At 46.4% G+C, this 21,655-nt stretch overlaps 1 protein-coding gene across 2 annotated transcripts in view; it reads right to left on the reverse strand.

The window, feature by feature from the left end:
- The window catches only part of DKK3 (dickkopf Wnt signaling pathway inhibitor 3), a 102,374-nt gene that overhangs the window by 70,462 nt on the left and 10,257 nt on the right, over nucleotides 1-21,655 (reverse strand). The window contains exons 1-2 of one of the 2 annotated variants that reach the window (XM_077453570.1): nucleotides 17,332-17,357; nucleotides 16,674-16,935 (exon numbers count right to left, since the gene is read on the reverse strand). In XM_077453570.1, the coding sequence (XP_077309696.1) occupies nucleotides 16,674-16,935; nucleotides 17,332-17,342 (273 nt within the window). In that variant the 5' untranslated portion in view covers nucleotides 17,343-17,357. Of the gene's footprint in view, nucleotides 1-16,673; nucleotides 16,936-17,331; nucleotides 17,358-21,655 lie in introns of those variants that run through there. The other variant, XM_077453571.1, reaches the window with a different exon arrangement.

Below are 21,655 nucleotides of genomic sequence, written 5' to 3' on the forward strand. Positions count from 1 at the left end.
ACCATTAAAGCGGTTGTATTGCCCGCTTGGTGATTTTTACCTATAGGTAAGCCTATAATAAGGCCTATAATAAGGCTTCCCAGTAGGCAAAATGAATATCTCCTAAGCCTGCGCGGTTAGGAGATATTCACCCTGCATGCAACCACTGACATCAGCGGCGCATGCGCTTTAAAGGTCCGGCGTTCCATACCGGAACTTCAGAGCTCCTCGCCGGAACAGAGGACTCCCGCGCGCATGCGTCATCGCGTCTCCGGCCACTCAAAGCGCTGGAGCCTGCGAACCCGGAAGAAGATGCAGAGGGAACATGTCAGCTCCCTCAGCGATGACTGGGCGCTGCTGCGGGGGCTTCGTTCTAAGGTAAGTATTTCATAATGTGCTAGTATGCGATGCATACTAACTAGCACATTATGCTATTGTCTTGCAGGTTTTTGTTTTTTTTCAGTGGTTTACTACCGCTTTAACTGGAACCCAAAAATGCATGGTAGCGTAGATTGAAGTTCTCAGTACTGCTACAGAACACGCTACATAGCAAGTCATTCATAAGGCACTACTGATTGGTGCAGAATACCATTGGTCACTTTCAGGGATTTTTTTCTCCGCCCCCCCTACCTACCTCCAAGGACCGTTCCTTGGTTCCACCCCCTGCCAACCCCCCTGTACTCTTTAGAGCAGGGGTCTCAAATTGGCGGCCCTCCATCGTGCCTTTGCCTGAGGGAGTCATGCTTGTAACTGTCAGCCTTGCAAGTCCTTATGGGACTTGTAGTTTCGCAAAACAGCTGGAGGGCCGCCAGTTTGAGACCCCTGCTTTAGAAAATACAGAGCCAAGTATAATTTTATGGTGTCAAGTATTTAGTATGGAATCTGTTAATGGTAACAAGAAAAGCAGTAAAATAGATCCCCTGCAGCCAATAACAACAATAGAACCTCCAGCAACAATATATCCCTATCCCCACAGTAATGGACCACCCGCAGAAAAGAATCCCCCAGCAACAATAGACCTCCGGCAGCAACAACAGATCTCCCCACAGTCAGCAACAGTGGACCATTCCCTCAGCCGCAGATCTCTCTAAGGAACAACTGACTTCCTAGCAACATAAGACCCCCCCCAGCAACAATAGATCCCCCACCAGGAACAATAGACTCCCCCCCCAGCAGGAACAGACCCCCCGTACAAAGCTACACTAGACCCCCCCAGCAGCTAGCATCAGTACATCTTTCAGCACACACCAGCACCCCTTGCATACATTCAGTGCTGGAGGTGCCGGAACTGCGTTCCCCCACGTTCCTGCTGGAAAAAAAGCCCTGGTCACCATTAATATCACAGCAACAGAGACAGTATATTGAGTATCGAAAAAGGAAACAACAAGGAATCCAAGAAGAGAAGAGAAAGAAAAAAGGGAAGGAAGAGGAAGATCAGAAGAAATAAGAATCCAGGAGACACAAGGAGACCTAGGTTGAAAAGGACGGTGTAACAGGAGGTTAGTCCCTCGTTGGTAGTGCCCCAGGAGTCATGGACACGGGTACATGTATCCAGGTCGCTCCAAGGCTCATTAATAATCCCTGCAATCTTTTCATCCAAGAGATTTCACGTTTCAAAACTAACTTCAAAACTTCAAAACGTCTAAACTATACTGAGGGTGTCTTCCATGCTCCTGCTATAATAATCTAAGCTGCTTGTAGAATAAAGAGAATTAGGCTTTTTTAGTGGACGTGGCCACTAAAGAGGAAGTAAACCCTGATGAGTTTACTTCCTCTTTGATTCCCTGCAAAGGTAAAGCAAAATGGACTACTATGCATCGCATCGCATCGCATAGTAGTCCATTATGTGTCACTAACCTGACACAGGAGCCAGCGAAGTCACCGCTGTCCCCTGTAGTCCGGAGCATCCATCTTCTCGGTGAGTCTCGCTGCTCCGCCGCTGTCATTTGACGAAGCCTCGATGACGTCACTCCGCCACTCGCAGCATATCGGCGGTGACAGCGGTGCGCTCAGTGCGCCTGCACGCTGCCGTCTACGGCGCATGCGCCGTAAACAGTGGTGCCTGTGTTTTGGCGAAATATCTCCTAAACCATGTAGGTTTAGGAGATATTTCTTGGACCTACAGGTAAGCCTTAATCTAGGCTTACCTGTAGGTCAAAGTGGTTTATAAGGGTTTACAACCACTTTAAGTAAAGTTAGGGGGTTGGGTTGGGTTGTTGCTCAACAGAAAGCCCCCTGTTATTTTCAGAGCATCGAAAACACCCTATTCCAGAAGGTCCTGATTTTGGGACACTCCCACCAAATGTGAAGCATGGAGCCTCGAAGGAAACAGCCCCCGAAGCATTCTGCGGTGTGTTATGTATCCTAGCCAGGCACGCAGGGACTAGATACCATCTGGTCTGCACTTTCAGACTGGCTTCTATCAAAGAAATGTTCAGGGATGCCTTTGTCCAAACAGCCACACTACATGTTTTCAGAGAGTCCTGTATTTCACCTGAAGTTATTTGTGGGTTTTTCTTTGCATCCTGAACAATTTTCCTGGCAGTTGTGGCTGAAATTTTAGTTGGTCTACCTGACCGTGGTTTGGTTGCAACAGATCCCCTCATTTTCCACTTCTTGATTAGAGTTTGTACACTGCTGATTGGCATTCTCAATTCCTTTTTATATCCCTTTCCTGTTTTATAGAGTTCAACTACCTTTTCCCGCAGATCCTTTGATAATTCTTTTGCTTTCCCCCATGACTCAGAATCCAGAAACGTCAGTGCAGCACTGGATGAAAGATGCAAGGGTCTGTCAGAAGTCCAGAAACTCACTGACCTTTTATACACACACACTAATTACAAGCAGATATCACAGGTGAGGATGGTTTCCTTTAATAGCCATTCAAACCTCTTTGTGGCAACTTGTGTGCGTGTTATCAGGCCAAAATCACCAGGGTATGTAAACTTTTGATCAGGGCGATTTGGGTAATTTCTGTTGTGATTATGATTTAAAAATAGTAAACACAGGTGATTGATAATAAATGGCTTCAGCCAAACACTAACCATGAGTGAAAAATGTTTTTGTGTTATTCATATTCTCTGAAAAATGGCCAAGAAATCATAAATTCTGCCAGGGTATGCAAACTTATGAGCGCAAATGTATAATTCAATATTATCTCTGTAAGGATTATGACAAGACATGGAATCTTGTGTCTGCCTTCCCTTTGCAGGCCACTGTCCCACATCAAGGATATCCCTCCGGAAAGCAGTCAGATGTAATTGCTGTAATTATTCCAACTGGCAGATATGAGATATATTTTTATTAACAATATAATTGTGCAATTGTAGCATTTTAAATGAAAGTTTATATTAATCTTATTCCAGATATGACTTTTTTTTGCTATATATTCCGGCTATTGGAATCTACCTACCTTTTGTGTTTGGACTTTAACAAAGGAGTTTTCTCCTAGGTATGTCTTCTAGCACTGGTTAGGTAATGCTCGCGTTGGTGGATATTTGGTAGGTAGTGGTGTATTATCTACCATCTTTCCCTGTTTCGGTACCTTATGGCCAAACATGTGACCAATCAGCTATAACCGCCAACCCCTATGTATTGGACCCTTTCTTCGGATTTTGGGAAGAACCTCTCTATCCGACTTCATATTCCTCAGATATAGACAGATATAGACAGAAAGGCACATTCAAATATGCTACTCAATGACAACAAAGGATATACATTATTTTTGTGCAGTAAATGCCTTTGCAAACCCAGATATGACCTTGTAAAAGTAACAGTGACATCATTACTGTGCTGTACATAGCCTGTGTAGGGCTGGTGCAAGGATTTTTTGACACCCTAGGCCAGTGATGGCGAACCTTGGCACCCCAGATGTTTTGGAACTACATTTCCCATGATGCTCAACTACACTGCAAAGTGCATGAGAATCATGGGAAATGTAGTTCCAAAACATCTGGGGTGCCGAGGTTCGCCATCACTGCCCTAGGCAAAACCTAATTTTGACGACCCCCCCCCCCTCTTGGGCCCACCCCTGACTCCAGCCCCTTTGCCCTGCCCATGAATACCCCACCTTTTTAATGAAGCGCCCATCAAATTCAGCCTCACCAGTGCCCATCAATGCAGCCTACCAGTGCCCATCAATGCAGCCTCACCAGTGCCCATCAATGCAGCCTCACCAGCGCCCATCAAATGCAGCCTCACCAGTGCCCAGTGGCGGCCCGCCCATAGGGGGCGCCCGGGCGCCGCCCCCCCTCTCCCTAGGTGTAAAAAAAAAAAAAGTAAAAAAAAAATAAATAAAAATAAACGGGCCCTTTAAGACATTTAAAAAAAAAAAAATGTCATTTAACAATTTGACATAGTGTACTGTGGCGCCGGTCACAGTGCACTATGAGAAGCGCCACGTCGATGCAATCACAAGATTGCATCCATGGCGCTTCATTTGCGGGTTACAAACCCGCCTTGCGGCGCACTGCAGAACGCCGACTAGCTTCCGCCCGTAAAATCACTGTGATTCTACGGGCGGGAGCATTGTCATTCTTAGACAGGCAGTCACTTCCGGCTTTCGGCTGCTTCACAAAACCCGGAAGTGACGTCGGCAGCTCCGTTCCTTAGCCCGAGCGGAGCTGCCAGACAGTGAGACAGGTGAGTCACCGCATAAAGGCTTTCTAGTTTCTACTTTGTGGAGAATGTTCGTGCATTTAGCTGAATGAATGCAAAAAGCTTTCGCAGCCAGAAAGGTTTCCCCAGGCCAGGCGACTTTTGCCGTGGCCAATCAGAGAATGAGCTCTGAAGGGGGAACTCCACGCCAAATTTCTGAAAAAAAATTGACGTGGGTTCCCCCTCCGAGAGCATACCAGGCCCTTAGGTCTGGTATGGATTCCAAGGGGAACCCCCTACGCCGAAAAAAACGGCGTGGGGGTCCCCCCCAGATCCACACCAGACCCTTATCCGAGCACGCTACCCGGCCGAGCAGGAAGGGGGTGGGGACGAGCGGGCGCCCCCCCCTCCTGAGCCGTACCAGGCCGCGTGCCCTCAACATGGGGGGGTGCCTTGGGGAGGACTGGCGTGCGGCCCCCCACCCCAAAGCACCTTGTCCCCAAGTGATGAGGACAAGGGCCTCTTCCCGACAACCCTGGCCGTTGGTTGTCGGGGTCTGCGGGCGGGGGGCTTATCGGAATCCGGGAGCCCCCTTTAAATAAGGGGGCCCCGGATACCGGCCCCCCCCACCCTATGTGAATGAGTATGGGGTACAATGTACCCCTACCCATTCACCTGTGAAAAAAAGTACAAAAAAAAACACAACACAGGGTTAAAATATTTTATTGCACAGCTCCGGGGGTCTTCCGTCTTCGGGGGTCTTCTCCTCGGACTCCTCCGCTATCTTCTTGTAGCTCTTTTCTAGCGGAGGGAGCCCGGCTTTCTTTCTCGCCGCCGGCCTCTTCTTCCGACTTCGGGGGTCTTGTCCCCCTCTTCGGTTCTTCTGCCGGCCACCGCGCCTTCTTATAGCTCTTTTACAGGCGGTGGCCCGGTCTTCTATCGCCGCCGCCGCCCGTTCTTCTTCTTCTTCTTCTTCTTCTCCAGGAGATGTTGCCTCGACGATCTCCCTGGCCGGAATGCCAGGGACGCGGACTGTGACATCAACCCATGTGACCAACCCATGTGACATCACCCATGTGACACCGCCCCATTGTCCCTATATAAGTGGCAGCGCAGCGCGTCCCTGGCATTCCGGCCAGGGAGATCGTCGAGGCAACATCTCCTGGAGAAGAAGGAGAAGAAGAAGAAGAGAAGAACAGGCGGCGGCGACAGAAGACCGGGCCACCGCCTGTAAAGAGCTATAAGAAGGCGCGGTGGCCCGGCAGAAGAACCGAAGAGGGGGACAAGACCCCCCGAAGTCAGGAGAAGAGGCCGGCGGCGAGGAAGAAAGCCGGGCTCCTCCGCTAGCAAAAGAGCTACAAGAAGATAGCGGAGGAGTCGGCGAGAAGACCCCCCATCCAAAAACTTCACCAGCCGCCACTGCCAGTGCCCATCAATGCAGCCTACCAGTGCCCATCAATGCAGCCTCACTAGTGCACATCAAATGCAGCCTATCAGTGCTCATCAAGGTAGCCTCACCAGCACCCATCAAATGCAGCCTCACCAGCACCCATCAATGCAGCCTACCAGTGCCCATCAATTCAGCCTCACTAGCACCCATCAAATGCAGCCTACCAGTGCTCATAAATCGGGAGAGGAGCGACGTCCTGACGCCACCATCTCGTGTTGTATGTTTACGGTATAACGGGCGCGAATCGAGACCGGCCGGCTCGGTTTCGCTGAAACGATCGTTTTTATCTTCATTTCTGTAAGTGCGCATTTGTCTCTTACGTTCGATTAAAGATATATTTGGGTTTTACACTATTGTGAGTCTTTTACTTTTTATGCTAATCTGTGAACGGGAGCAAATCGAGAGGCGAACGGATTCTGGAATTTCTTCACATCCATTCGTGGAAACCCTGGACTGAGGGAATCAGTCACCTGCTCTATATGGTTCTCTATGACAAAGAACCACTCATTTCTGGTAAGCGGCAGTAATATCTTTGGTGGAGGTTAAGCACGAGTCACGTTCGTTTTGGATCTTTATGCTGTCACCATTTCACTGCGGAATACCTTGCAAATAGAGACTTTATATGGACTTTTTGAACATTGCAAACACTTTATGTTATGTTCACAATTAATTTCTATATCCATGTTTCCTTAATGGTTTAAGACAACGGAACAGTGGATTTTATATTGTTTGCTCTTTTTGCAGGTTCACATCATAATATGATTGTTTATATTACTTAAGGGTCTTTATTCACTATTCTGATACTTAATACGATTTTTAGATATAGTTGGTATACATATATATTTTGTATCTATATTTATCTGTTTAGGTTTAATTAATATATTTTTTTTCTCTTTGAACATTCACTGTCATTTAGGGTTTTTTGGGAAACTATATCAAGGTGTATTTGTTACCTTTTCTATATAGGATAGATACACCATTAAGTCAATGTTTTTATGAGCCTTTTCATGTAAGCGTATTTCTTAATTTTTTGTAGCGCACCTCACTCTTTTTTCCTCATAAATGTAGCCTCACCAGCTCCCATCAAACGCAGCCTACCAACGCCCATCAATGCAGACTACCAGTGCCCATCAATGCAGCCTCACCAGCGCCCATCATTACAGCCTCACCAGCACCCATCAAATGCAGCCTACCAGCACCCATCAATGCTGCCTACCAGCACCCATCAATTAATGTTTGTTGCTTCCATTCATTTGAGAGTCGGGACACAGACACAGTTCTCCACCTCTGCCTGCTGATGCTGAGACTTAGTTGCTTGCGGCAGAGAGAAGAGTGTAGGACCGGGCGCCCTAGGCAGCAGTGCGCCCTAAGCGGCGCTGCCTAGTTTGCCTAGTGGTAGCACCGGCCCTGAGCCTGTGCAGAGAGCAGAGCTGTGGGAGGGGCTCAGCAGGCTCCACCCACTACAAGCTCCCTGCATAAAACTACAGGGGGGGGGGGCGGAGACAAGACTGGTCACCCTGCACAAGGAAAGAGGGCAGAGCTGTGGGAGGGGCCCAGCAGGCTCCACCCACTACAAGCTTCCTGCAGAAAACTACAGGGGGGGGGGCGGAGACAAGACTGGTCACCCTGCACAAGGAAAGAGGGCAGAGCTGTGGGAGGGGCCCAGCAGGCTCCACCCACTACAGGCTTCCTGCAGAAAACTACAGGGGGGGGGGGGGGGGGGCGGAGACAAGACTGGTCACTCTGCACAAGGAAAGAGGGCAGAGCTGTGGGAGGTGCTCAGGAGGCTCCACACATTTTGCGCTGCCTGCAGAAAACCACAGGAGGGGGGGCAGAGACAAAACCAGTCCCAGTAGACATGCAGAGAGCACAGCGGTGGGAGGGGCTCAGAAGGCTCCACCCATTACGGGCTGCCTGCAGAAAATGACAGGAGGGGGCGGAGACAAAACCAGTCACCCTGCACAAGGAGAGAGAGAGAGCAGAGTTGTGAGAGGAGCCCAGCAGCTCCACCTACTTCAGAAAAATACAGGAGGGGCGGAGACCAGACCAAATACAGGAGGGGGCGGAGACCAGACCAGTCTCACACTGAATTACTGCACAGATCTGGAAGAAATACACAAAACTCACCGAGATGCAGGAAGAATACACATGATGATTGGATTGATACAATGTATCTTTAGCCTGGATTTAAAAAGAAGTGAAAACAACTTTAATAATAACATTCCCCTGTTAAGTCTCCTATGAGATTGCAGTCATTGGGTCATATTAATGAGTGGATTCCATGTCTCGCCTGAAGCTCGGCGTTGTTCTTCCTCCTCCAGACATCTCCCAGAAATAAAACGTGTTTTTTTTTCCAGGCGGGGAAACAGAGAAGCCACGGACAGATTTTATTTCTACACCTTCCTCAGCATCTAATTTAATTCCCTGCCAAGAAAATTCTGCCTTCCGCGGAAACTGAAAAAAAAAAAAAAACCTTTGGGGTTTGTGGGTAAGGGGGGGAGGGGGAGGGGGTGTACAGGGAACAAGAGAGAAATGTAGGATTCCATCATTTTATACTGAAAACCCTGTTAACTGAACAAAACCCGGTGCCGGCTTTCTGGGTCATCACCAAGCTCAAGCCCAGCTTTTTTTTTAAAGGGGATCTCTACTGAGATGAATACAAGGGGCTGACCTCCTTCCGAAACTATCAGATTTCATGGCATGGCAATCTGGCTGTCATGGCAATCTGGAAATTATGTGGTGGAGCTCTGACTTCGAATTTAATGGGAATTCCGATGGCATGAAGCGATTGTTTGCCGGGATGTGCCAGCCCTCTGCTGCAAGAAGGAGGCTTAAATCCAACTTCCAGCCTGCCCTTCAGCCTTGCACAGTTGTACAGGATCCTCATCTTGTAGGGATGAGCCGAACGGCCCTGGGTTCGGGTCGAGCAGTCCGTCAAACTTCAGATGCCCAACCAGAACCCTACTGAAATCAATGGGAGCTGAATCTGTAAAAATCAAAAATGCCCATTTTCTGGGCTAATAGGGGGTTGTCGAAAAATAGCATGGGGGGGGGGGGGGGGGGGGTGGTGAACACTGCCCTGGGGGGTGGTGAACAAATGCAACAAATGTTTTAAAAATCCTAAGAGCAGTGTTTTTTTTTTAAACCATAGACATTTAGGCCGGGTTCACACCGCTGCGATGCGGGAACGCCGCGAATCCGCTGCGTTTTCCCGCATCGCATTACTCCCGCCGGCAGTTCACACTGCCCTATGCGGACGGCTGGGAGTGTCAATGATATGTTAATGACACCCCCAGATCCGTCCGCATATCGCAGTGCGATCTGCCGACTCGCACAGGAATCGGATCGCATGGTGTGAACACCCATGCGATCCGATTCTGTTGCGGACCAAAAAAAGGGTCCCGTGCGAGTTTGCTGCGGGAGCGATGCGAATTCAGCCATACTATCTGTATGGCTGAACTCGCATCGCTACGGAGATCGGATGTGATTTGCGGTGCGAATCACATCCGGATCTCCCCCCGCAGCAGTGTGAACCCAGCCTTAAAAGAAAAAAATGGTTTTAAATTGGCAGACAATTACATTTCCCTGCTGGCTTCTAAGTAAAAAAATTAAAATAAAAAAACAAAACTGACTGCATACAACCCCCCCCCCCCCCCTCCAAGACCCCCTAAAATACATAGCAATCTGCCGTGTATTTTAGGATACCTTTGGAGGGGTCTGTGAACGGTTTTATTTTTTGACAAAAGAAATCCGGCAGTGAAATGTCATTTGCTTGCAATTTCATCTTTTCTTTCCTTGTAAATGTCACCTATGCTGTAGCGCAGCCATTCTCAACCGGGGTTCCTCCAGAGGTTGCTAGGGGTTCCCTGAGCTGTGGCTGATGAACCACCTTTATGATGGTGCCTACAGAGTTCGAGGTTCAGCATCACTTAACATAGCCAGCAGTATGGCACCAAATATCTTTTTAGCTGCCTTTAAAGTGGTTGTAAACCCTTACAAACCACTTTGACCTACAGTTAAGCCTAGATTAAGGCTTACCTGTAGGTCCAAGCAATATCTCCTAAACCTATATGGTTTAGGAGATATTTGCCCGAAAACGGGCACCGCTGTCTACGGCGCATGCGCCGTAGACAGCGGCGCGCAGGCGCACTGAGCGCAGCATTCTCAGCGACGGAGCTGCCGCGCGTGTCGGCTCCTGTGCGCATGCGCGGGAGTGACGGCATCGCGGCTTCGCCAAATGACAGCAGCGGAGCTGCGAGACCCCACCAACAAGATGGATGCGGCGGACTACAGGGGACAGCAGTGACTTCGCTGGCTCCTGTGTCAGGTAAGTGACACATAATGGGCTACTATGCGATGCATAGTAGTCCATTATGCTTTGCCTTTGCAGGGAATGAAAGAGGAAGTAAACTCATCAGGGTTTACTTCCTCTTTAAGGGTGGCATTCTGAGCGTCACTTTAACCGGTTCCCGACCAGCGCATGCCGATGTACATCGGCAGAATGGCACGGGCAGGCGTATTGGCGTACAGGTACGTCCAATCTTTAATGCCGCCCTGCCATCGCGAGCACGCCGCGGGACCCCCGTGAGTCTGGTCGCGGGTCCCGCGGACTCGATCGCCCCGGGCATACCCGCCATCGTCTCACAGGGCAGCTGAACGGAGAAATGCCGTTGTAAACAGCATTTCCCCGTTCTGCCTAGCAACTAGTGATGCTGATCTCTGCTCCATGTGATTGGAGCAGAGATTAGTGTTCACTAAATGAAACCCCAGCCCCCCACAGTTAGTAACACACCCCTAGGAACACTTAACCCCTACACTGCCACCCACTGGTTAACCCCTTAACTGCCAGTGTCATTTACACAGGAATCAGTGCATTTATATAGCAGTGATTGCTGTATAAATGACAATGGTCCCAAAAATGTGTCAAAAATGTCCGATGTGTCCGCCATAATGTCGCAATGATCGCCGCCATTACTAGTAAAAAAATTTTTTTTAATAAAAATGCCATAAAACTATCCCCTATTTTGTAAACGCTATAACTTTTGCGCAAACCAATCAATAATCGCTTATTGCGATTTTTTTTTTGCCAAAAATATGTAGAAGAATACGTATCGGCCTAAACTGAGGGAAAAACATTTTTTTTTATATATTTTTTGGGGATATTTATTATAACAAAAAGTAAAAAATAATGCGTTTTTTTTTTTTCAAAATTGTCACTCTATTTTTGTTTATAGCGCAAAAAATAAAAAACGCAGGGGTGATCAAATACCACCAAAAGAAAGCTCTATTTGTGGGAAAAAAAGGACGCCAATTTTGTTTGGGAGCCACGTCACACGGCCGCGTAATTGTCGGTTAAAGCGTGCAGTGCCGAATCGCAAAAAGTGGTCTGGTCTTTGACCAGCAAAATGGTCCGGGGCTGAAGTGGTTAACGGGACATTCTTCCCATTGACCACCAGTATAAGGGGGCATTGTTCCTATTGACCCCTGATAAATTGGTTTTAGTAATGGTTCCTCAAGACCTGAAAATCATTTTTGGGGTTCCTCCAGCGTTAAAAGGTTAAGAAAGGCTGCTTGAGCACATCCCGCAGCAAAAAATAACAAGACCCTTTGAGTTTGGTATGGATTTTAAGGGGGACCTCATGCAAAAATAAAAATATGTGTGAGGTCCCCCAGGAAATCCATACCAGACCCTTACTCTGAGCATGCAGCCTGACTGGCTGGCCAGGAAAGGGGGGGTAATGAGTGTGTGCTCCCCCCTCCTGAACCATACCGTGCCCTCAACTTGAGGGGTGTCCTTCCTGGGGAGTCCTTTTTTGATAAGGACAAAGGCATCTTCCCCACAACCTAGCCTGGTGGTTGTTGGGGGGTCTACAGGCTGAGGGTTTATTGAAATCTGGAAGCCCCTGTAAAAGTAAAAGGGGGCCCCCAGATATCAGGGGTTTGGCTTTAGATACACGTTAATTAACACTATAATAGCTGTACTCATAGGACATAGCTGTTCCAGACACCCCAACAACAGTCTCTGCTGACCCTCCACTACGCCATAATCAGAGCACTGCTCAGACTGATGTACACAGGAGATCCCCCATTGCCTCATGGGAGCAGAGGTTTTCTCCTGGTCCAGACTCGTTAGGCTGTGAGATGCTTTAGAGGAGGAATGGTCACATGGAAGCATAGAAATGGAAGCTTCTGCAGAGGGACTTGGCGGTTACACAGAAATCTTATAAAAACAGTGCAGTTATTCTTGAAGACCGGCTTTCCTTGCCAAAAACAAATCTAAATTATAATGTGCCTAGCCAAATTCCCGAGTTGTAACCTATCCCGAACCTTAACTTCTTCAGTCCCAGAGCCTTCTCCTCGCTTTACCCCCAACGAGTCCAAGAGCATTTTCTTCTCTATACCCCCAATGAGTCCCAGAGCATTTTCCTCCCTTTTCCCCCCACCCCCAATGAGTCCCAGAACCTTCTCTTCCCTTTAGCTCCAACGAGTCCCAGAGCCTTCTCCTCCCTTTACCCCCAACGAGTCCCAGAGCGTTTTCCTCCCTTTACCCCCAATGAGTCCAAGAGCATTTTCTTCTCTATACCCCCAATGAGTCCCAGAGCCTTCTCTTCCCTATGCCCCCAATGAGTCAGAGTCTTTTCCTCCTTTTTTCCCTAATGAGTCCAAGAGCCTTTTCCTCCCTATACGCCCAATGAGTCCCAGAGCGTTTTCCCTCCTATACCCCCAATGAGTCCCAGAGCCTTTGCCTACTTATAACCCGCTTAAGTCAGAAAGCCTTTTATTTTCTCTACCGCCAATGAGTACAAGAGCCTTTACCTCCCAAAACCCCCACTGAGTCCCTTAGTGTTTTCTTACCAAAACCCCCAATGAGTCCCAGAGCCTTTTTCTCCCTATACCCCCAATGAGTCCAAGAGCATTTTCTTTTCTATATTCCCAATGAGTCCCAAAGCCTTCTCCTCCCTTTACCCCCAATGAGTCCAAGAGCGTTTTCCACCCTATACCCCCAATGAGTCCAAGAGCATTTTCTTTTCTATATTCCCAAATCCCCAATGAGTCCCAGAGCCTTCTCCTCCCTTTACCCCAATAAGCCCCAGAGCCTTCTCCTCCCTTTACCCCAATAAGCCCCAGAGCCTTCTCCTCCCTTTACCCCCAACGAGTCCCAGAGTGTTTTCCTCCCTTTACCCCCAATGAGTCCAAGAGCCTTCTCTTCCCTGTGCCCCCAATGAGTCATAGAGTCTTTTCCTCCTTTTTTCTCTGAGTCCAAGAGGCTTTTCCTCCCTATACCCCCAATGAGTCCCAGAGCGTTTTCCCTCCTATACCCCCAATGAGTCCCAGAGCCTTTGCCACCTTATAACCTGCTTAAGTCAGAAAGCCTTTTATTTTCTTAACCACCAATGAGTACAAGATCCTTTACTTCCCAAAACCCCCACTGTGTCCCTTAGTGTTTTCTTACCAAAACCCCCAATGAGTCCCAGAGCCTTTTTCTCCCTGTACCCCCACTGAGTCCCAGAGCGTTTTCCTCCCTATACCCGCAATGAGTCCAAGAGCATTTTCTTTTCTATATTCCCAATGAGTCCCAGAGACTTCTTCTCCCTTTTCCCCCCCAACGAGTCCAAGAGCATTTTCTTCTCTATACCCCCAATGAGTCCCAGAGCTTTTCTTCCCTATGCCCCCAATGAGTCATAGAGTCTTTTCCTCCTTTTTTCCCTTATGAGTCCAAGAGCCTTTTCCTCCCTATACCCCCAATGAGTCCCAGAGCGTTATTCCTCCTATACCCCTAATGAGTCCCAGAGCCTTTTCCGCCTTATAACCCACTTAAGTCAGAGAGCCTTTAATTACTCTACCACCAATGAGTACAAGAGCCTTTATCTCCCAAAACCCCCACTGAGTCCCTTAGTCTTTTCTTACCAAAACCCCCAATGAGTCCCAGAGTCTTTTTCTCCCTATACCCTCCAATGAGACCTACAGCCTTTTCCTCCTTATACCCTGTCTAAGTCTGATAGCCTTTTTTCCCTTTACCCCCTTAAAAGTATAACTTTGGATAGAGTGGAGAGGGATTAGAACCCCTGTCAGTTTTTTCTGCAGTCTGTGCCCCCCATTAGGGAGATTCACCCTCTTTATTTGTCCTGCTTACCATTATCACCAAAAGTGAAAGTGAAAGAAAATCCCCAACTTTTGGGTTGTCAGTCACCAAAACAGGAATAGATGGGAAATCTTCCAATGGGGACATTAGTTCTGATGATTGTCACCCAGGAGGGATTTCCTCTTATTTCCTGTTGCGGCTATGGGAAAGGAAGATCTCCCCAATGAGACACAAATGGCAAAAATAAAACAGATGGGGGTTATATGCATCCCTTACTCTATCCAAAATGTAAAAAAATAAGTTTTGCCTACTTTAAGTCGCTGTGCCTTTTCCTGGCTATATTCCATTTGAGTCCCTGAACCTTTTCCTTCCTATGCCTACCTTGAATCCCAGAGCCTTTTCTTCCCTATACCTCGCTTGAGTTCTAGAGCCTTTTCTTCATTACACATCACTTTAATCCAAGAGCCTTTTCTTTATTACACATCGCTTTAATCCAAGAGCCTTTTCTTCCCTAAGTTTTGATGGAGTGCTAGAGCCTTTTCTTCCCTATACCTTGCTTGAGTCCCAGAGTATTTTCTTCCCTATACCTTGTTTGAGCACTAGAGCCCTTACTTCCCTATACCTCACTTAATTCCCAGAGCTGTTTCTTCCCTATACCTCACTTAAGTCCCAGAGCCTTTTCTTCCCTATACCTTGCTTGAGTCCCAGAGCTTTTTCTTCCCTATACCTTGCTTGAGTCCCAGAACCTTTTCTTTCCTATACCTTGATTGAATCCCAGAACCTTTTCTTTCCTATACCTTGGTTGAGTCCCAGAGCCCTTGCTTCTAAATACCTTGCTTGAGTCCCAGAGCCTTTTCGTCCCTATACCTTGCTTAAGTCCCAGAGCCCTTGCTTCCTAATACCCTAGCTTGAGTCCCAGAACCTTTCTCCCCTACACCTTGTTTAATTCCCAGAGCCTATTCTTCACAATACCTCACTTGTAGCTCAGAGCCTTTTCTTTCTTATACCTTGTTTGAGTCCTAGAGCCCTTGCTTCTTAATACCTTGCTTGAGCCCCAGAGCCTTTTCTTCCCTATACCTCCCTTAAGTCCCAGAGCCTTTTCTTCCCTATACATTGCTTGAGTCCCAGAGAACTTTCTTCCCTATACCTTACTTGAGTCCCAAAACCTTTTCTTTTCTATAACTTGGTTGAGTCCCAGAACCCTTGCTTCTAAATACCTTGCTTGAGTTCCAGAGCCTTTTCTTTCCTATACCTTGCTTAAGTCCCAGAGCCCTTGCTTCCTAATACCCTAGCTTGAGTCCCAGAGCCTTTTCTCCCCTATACCTTATTTAATTCCCAGAGCCTATTCTTCCTAATACCTCACTTGTGGCTCAGAGCCTTTTCTTTCTTATACCTTGGTTGAGTCCCAGAGCCCTTTCTTCCTTGTACCTTGCTTAATTCCCAGAGCCTTTTCTTTCCTATACCTCATTTGTGGCTCAGAGCCTTTTCTTCCCCATACCTCACTTAAGTTCTACCTAGAGTCTTTTATTCCCTTCACCTTGCTTGAGTTCCATAGCCTTTTCTTCCCTATACCTCAATTAAGTCCCAGAGCCTTTTCTTCCCTACACCTTGCTTGAGTCCCAGAGCCCTTGCTTCCTAATACCCTAGCTTGAGTCCCAGAGCCTTTTCTTCCCAATATCTCACTTGTGGCGCAGAGCCTTTTCTTCCCTATAACTCACTTAAGTCCTAGAGCCTTTTATTCCCTGTACCTTGCTTGAGTCCCAGAGCCTTTTCTTCCTTATACTGCACTGAATTCTAAAGCCTTTTTTTCTCTCCTAGGATGACGACCCTCACTTATAGCACTGTATTCAGAAGCAATGTTGTCACCCTAGGAGAGGAAGTACCTTTGGACTACAGAACACCCCCCCTCTTCCTATTTTTTATAGCATGGGAGTGTGATTCTCTAGTCCTCGGAGAGAACTAGGAATAATGTAACTAATAAGAATGCGGCGCAGGAAGCTATCAGCTTACAAGATTTCTGGCAGAATCAATGGGTATTTTCTGCAGGTATCAAATAGATGTAACAAAATATTTTCAGGGCTATATTGTGAGGAAATAATAGAAATGAATTGTTAGGCTTTAAATACACTTTAACCATTAGACTAATACTAAGGGGACCATTTATAGAAAAATGTACATAGGTGTTCATCCATTATTTATAAGCATTATGGCCACTAGATGGTGCTGTGTATTATGGGAAAAAAGTGTCCCCTTCAGCTCCATCCAGTGGCCATAATGTGGTATTTTACCCTTCTACACTTTTTTTTTTTCAATGAATAACATTTAACCAGCCTGAGAATGTTTGATTTTGGCTCATCCAAACAGAATTAATTTACATAGTTTTTTTTATTATAATTATTATTATTATTATTATTATAGCTATACTCTTACGGTAAGTTATCTCGTAAAATGTGGTACTTATCTTGGTGAGACTTCACACTGCACTAAATGGAGATGCGCTTCACGGCCTTTCTACGAACAAGCGGTTCGCAGCGCCATTCTAAGATGCAGCTCGGTGCGCCTTACCTCTTTCACAGCATTCTCCAGCTTAGAGTTGGAATCCCGAATCAGATCTCCCACTTCCCTGAAGATGTCGTTCAGACTGTCCGTCTCCCCAGGGAGGTCCAAGAGGGAATCCGGGGTGACTTCATCGGAGATCTCAGATCTTCTGGTCGGAGAGGTGGACACGAAGCTCAGGGTCACCGCCAAGAAGATGAGAAACATCTTGGAAACAAGCGTGGAACTCGTCACTGCACCTTCAGAGGGGGAAGAAATGAGTCTTTTAGACCTGCAGGAGAAAGAGAAAAGTAGTCAGGGACCCTCCTGGTTGTTTTTACCTGATGCCCCCAATGACCCCCTCACTTTATCCACACTGTGTTGTGGTGTGAACCCGGCACTGCGGGTATAGGGCCTAAAGCAACACTGTATACTGTGCATAACAAACATGTAACAAATGTAGCAAATGAATCAAAAAAACTTAAATGTTTTTCAACCTGTTATCCCTTATCATTTTTTTTCTTATCGATGGAGCAAACTTTCCTCTCATTTTTACACTTGACCTCTGGAAGGTTTACCCCCTCCCCCCCCCCCCCTTCATGACCAGGCCATTTAAAAAATTATATATATTTTTGGATACGGTACTGCGTTACTTTAACTGCTGTATTTATTGGCGTATAACACTCACTTTTTCACCATGAAATTGATGGCAATGGTGAGGCTGCCTGTACTGATGGCAATGGCGAGGCTGCTGCATTGATGGCAATGGTGAGGCTGCCTGTACTGATGGCAATGGTGAGGCTGCCTGTAATGATTGGCAATGGTGAGGCTGCCTGTAGTGATGGCAATGGTGAGGCTGCTGCATTGAAGGCAATGGTGAGGCTGCTGCATTGAAGGCAATGGTGAGGCTGCTGCATTGATGGCAATGGTGAGGCTGCTGCATTGATGGCAATGGTGAGGCTGCTGCATTGATGGCAATGATGAGGCTGCCTATACTGATGGCAATGGTGTGGCTGCTGCATTGATGGCAATGGTGAGCCTGCTGCATTTAAGGCAATGGTGAGGCTGCTGCATTTAAGGCAATGGTGAGGCTGCTGCATTGAGGCAATGGCGAGGCTGCTGCATTGAGGCAATGGCGAGGCTGCTGCATTGATGGCAATGGTGAGGCTGCCTGTACTGATGGCAATGGTGAGGCTGCCTGTACTGATGGCAATGGTGAGGCTGCTGCATTGAAGGCAATGGTGAGGCTGCTGCATTGATGGCAATGGTGAGGCTGCCTGTACCGATGGCAATGGTGAGGCTGCCTGTACCGATGGCAATGGTGAGGCTGCCTGTACCGATGGCAATGGTGAGGCTGCTGCATTGAAGGCAATGGTGAGGCTGCTGCATTGATGGCAATGGTGAGGCTGCTGCATTGATGGCAATGGTGAGGCTGCTGCATTGATGGCAATGATGAGGCTGCCTGTACTGATGCCAATGGTGAGGCTGCTGCATTGAAGGCAATGGTGAGGCTGCTGCATTGAAGGCAATGGTGAGGCTGCTGCATTGATGGCAATGGTGAGGCTGCTGCATTGATGGCAACGGTGAGGCTGCTGCATTGATGAAAAAGGCAAGGCTGCTGCATTGATGGCAATGGTGAGGCTGCTGCATTGAAGGCAATGGTGAGGCTGCTGCATTGAAGGCAATGGTGAGGCTGCTGCATTGATGACAATGGTGAGGCTGCTGCATTGATGACAATGGTGAGGCTGCTGCATTGATGACAATGGTGAGGCTGCTGCATTGATGGCAATGGTGAGGCTGCTGCATTGATGGCAATGGTGAGGCTGCTGCATTGATGGCAATGGTGAGGCTGCTGCATTGAAGGCAATGGTGAGGCTGCCTGTACTGATGGCAATGGTGAGGCTGCTGCATTGAAGGCAATGGTGAGGCTGCTGCATTGATGGCAATGGTGAGGCTGCTGCATTGATGGCAATGGTGAGGCTGCTGCATTGATGGCAATGGTGAGGCTGCTGCATTGATGAAAAAGGTGAGGCTGCTGCATTGATGGCAATGGTGAGGCTGCCTGTACTGATGGCAATGGTGAGGCTGCTGCATTGAAGGCAATGATGAGGCTGCTGCATTGATGGCAATGGTGAGGCTGCTGCATTGATGGCAATGGTGAGGCTGCTGCATTGATGGCAATGGTGAGGCTGCTGCATTGATGGCAATGGTGAGGCTGCTGCATTGATGGCAATGGTGAGGCTGCTGCATTGATGGCAATGGTGAGGCTGCATTAATGGCAATGGTGAGGCTGCTGCATTAATGGCAATGGTGAGGCCGCTGCATTGATGGCAATGGTGAGGCTGCTGCATTGATGGCAATGGTGAGGCTGCATTGATGGCAATGGTGAGGCTGCAGATTGGCACTGACCCTTATTTTGCTTCAAAGTTCCTTATTTAAAATTTTAGTTTTTTTCCCCTGAAACTTCCCTCTTAAAATGAATGTGCGTGTTATAGGCTAATAATAACGGTAATAACGGCACTGTCATGAAACGCTGTAACCAAATAAAATGCATGTAGTTTTCCCCCCACAAATAGAGCTTTCTTTTGGTGGTATTTGGTCACCACTGGGGTTTTTAATTGTTGCACTATAAGCACAAAAATACTGACAATTTTGAAAAAAAAAGCAAACAAAAAAAACAAAAAATACAAAACAATATTTTTTAATGTCTGCTATAAAATATATCCACTAAAAACAAAAAATGTAAAAAAACAAAATAATTTTTCATACATTTAGGTCAATATATATTCTGCCTACATATTTTTGGTATATTTGGCATATGATTGGTTAACGCAAAAAGTTATAGTGTCTACAAACTACAGTATATATATATATATATATATATATATATATATATATATATATATATATACATACATATACATACATACATACTGGAATTTTTATTTATTTATTTTTTATACTAGTAATGGAGATGTTTCCCAACTTACAGTGGGACTGTGGTATTGTGGCAGACAATCGGACACCTAACTGACACTTTGTGGGAACCAATGACACTAATACTAATAATATGCACTGCCACTGTACTAATGACACTGGCTGGGAAGGGGTTAACATCAGGGGTGATCAAAGGGTTAACTGTATGCCTAGCCAGTGTTTCTACATAAATAATATAATAATGATAATAATAATAAATTAATAAATAAAAAATATAATAATAATAATAATAATAATAATAATAATACAATTTAACATAAAAATAAAATAAATAAATAATAATAATAATAATAATATTATTATGGGCTGAAGTGGTTAATATAGTCGACGAAAGTATGTTAGTCGCAGAAATGCAATATTTAAAATAAATGCAATATACCAAAATAAAATGGTCATGCGCCATTTCTGGCAGGGCATCACAACACATGGCGGTGCATTACTGTGCGTTGTGGTGCTCTTTGGAACCGATTTGCTTTATTGCGTTGTCCTTAGAAACGAATGGCGTCGCGATGCACTAATGCACAGAACCCGCGTGGTTGTAAAATTTGGTTTCAGACCGGAGGCCATGGAAGATCTTCCCAGGAGTCCGGACATTACTCTCTGCCGACGGTTGGATACAAATCACCATAAAATTCTGTACGTTCCGCACAGCTGCGATCTGTCAGACTGAAAAATGGGTATTTTATTTTTAGACATCAAATGTACATTTTTAGCTGAACCTGGAGGCGCTCAGCTTCAGATGTCTTCACACCCCCATCCCCCCTCCCCCCCGGATTATTTTGAAGCCATCGGCATGGAATGATGGACTGTTGTGGGTTTATGGGCCCAAAATATACAGTGCTGTTTGTATTATTTTATAGGTTATAAAAAGTGTTTCTAAAGCCAAACTTTTTTTTGTGTTTTTTTTTTAGCTTTGGATGGAGTGGGAAAAGGTTACGTCCTCTGTCAGGTTTTTATTACTCGCAAACTTGAGTAGGAGGCATTGGAACGCTGAATAATTTTTATATATTTTTAGTCTTTTTGTCATTCAATAGTACAGTAATAGTGTAAATGTAAGGAATCCGAATTCTGAGCTGACAGCTTCTGTACACTGTGGGGCAAAAGAAAGTCCCTTACATTGGTGATCAGTGGGAAGAATGTTCCTTACATTGGTGATCGGTGGGAAGAATGTTCCTTACATTGGTGATCGGTGGGAAGAATGTTCCTTACATTGGTGATCAGTGGGAAGAATGTTCCTTACATTGGTGATCAGTGGGAAGAATGTTCCTTACATTGGTGATCAGTGGGAAGAATGTTCCTTACATTGGTGATCAGTGAGAAGAATGTTCCTTACATTGGTGATCAGTGAGAAGAATGTCCCTTACATTGGTGATCAGTGGGAAGAATGCTCCTTACATTGGTGATCAGTGGGAAGAATGTTCCTTACATTGGTGATCAGTGAGAAGAATGTCCCTTACATTGGTGATCAGTGGGAAGAATGTTCCTTACATTGGTGATCAGTGAGAAGAATGTCCCTTACATTGGTGATCAGTGAGAAGAATGTCCCTTACATTGGTGATCAGTGAGAAGAATGTCCCTTACATTGGTGATCAGTGAGAAGAATGTTCCTTACATTGGTGATCAGTGGGAAGAATGTTCCTTACATTGGTGATCAGTGAGAAGAATGTTCCTTACATTGGTGATCAGTGAGAAGAATGTTCCTTACATTGGTGATCAGTGAGAAGAATGTTCCTTACATTGGTGATCAGTGGGAAGAATGTTCCTTACATTGGTGATCAGTGAGAAGAATGCTCCTTACATTGGTGATCAGTGAGAAGAATGTTCCTTACATTGGTGATCAGTGAGAAGAATGTTCCTTACATTGGTGATCAGTGGGAAGAATGTTCCTTACATTGGTGATCAGTGAGAAGAATGTTCCTTACATTGGTGATCAGTGAGAAGAATGTTCCTTACATTGGTGATCAGTGAGAAGAATGTTCCTTACATTGGTGATCAGTGAGAAGAATGTTCCTTAC

This window comes from Lithobates pipiens, unplaced genomic scaffold (assembly GCF_037356315.1).
Source record: "Lithobates pipiens isolate NorthernLeopardFrog02 unplaced genomic scaffold, aLitPip1_a1.2 Scaffold_24, whole genome shotgun sequence".
NCBI lineage: Eukaryota > Metazoa > Chordata > Amphibia > Anura > Ranidae > Lithobates > Lithobates pipiens.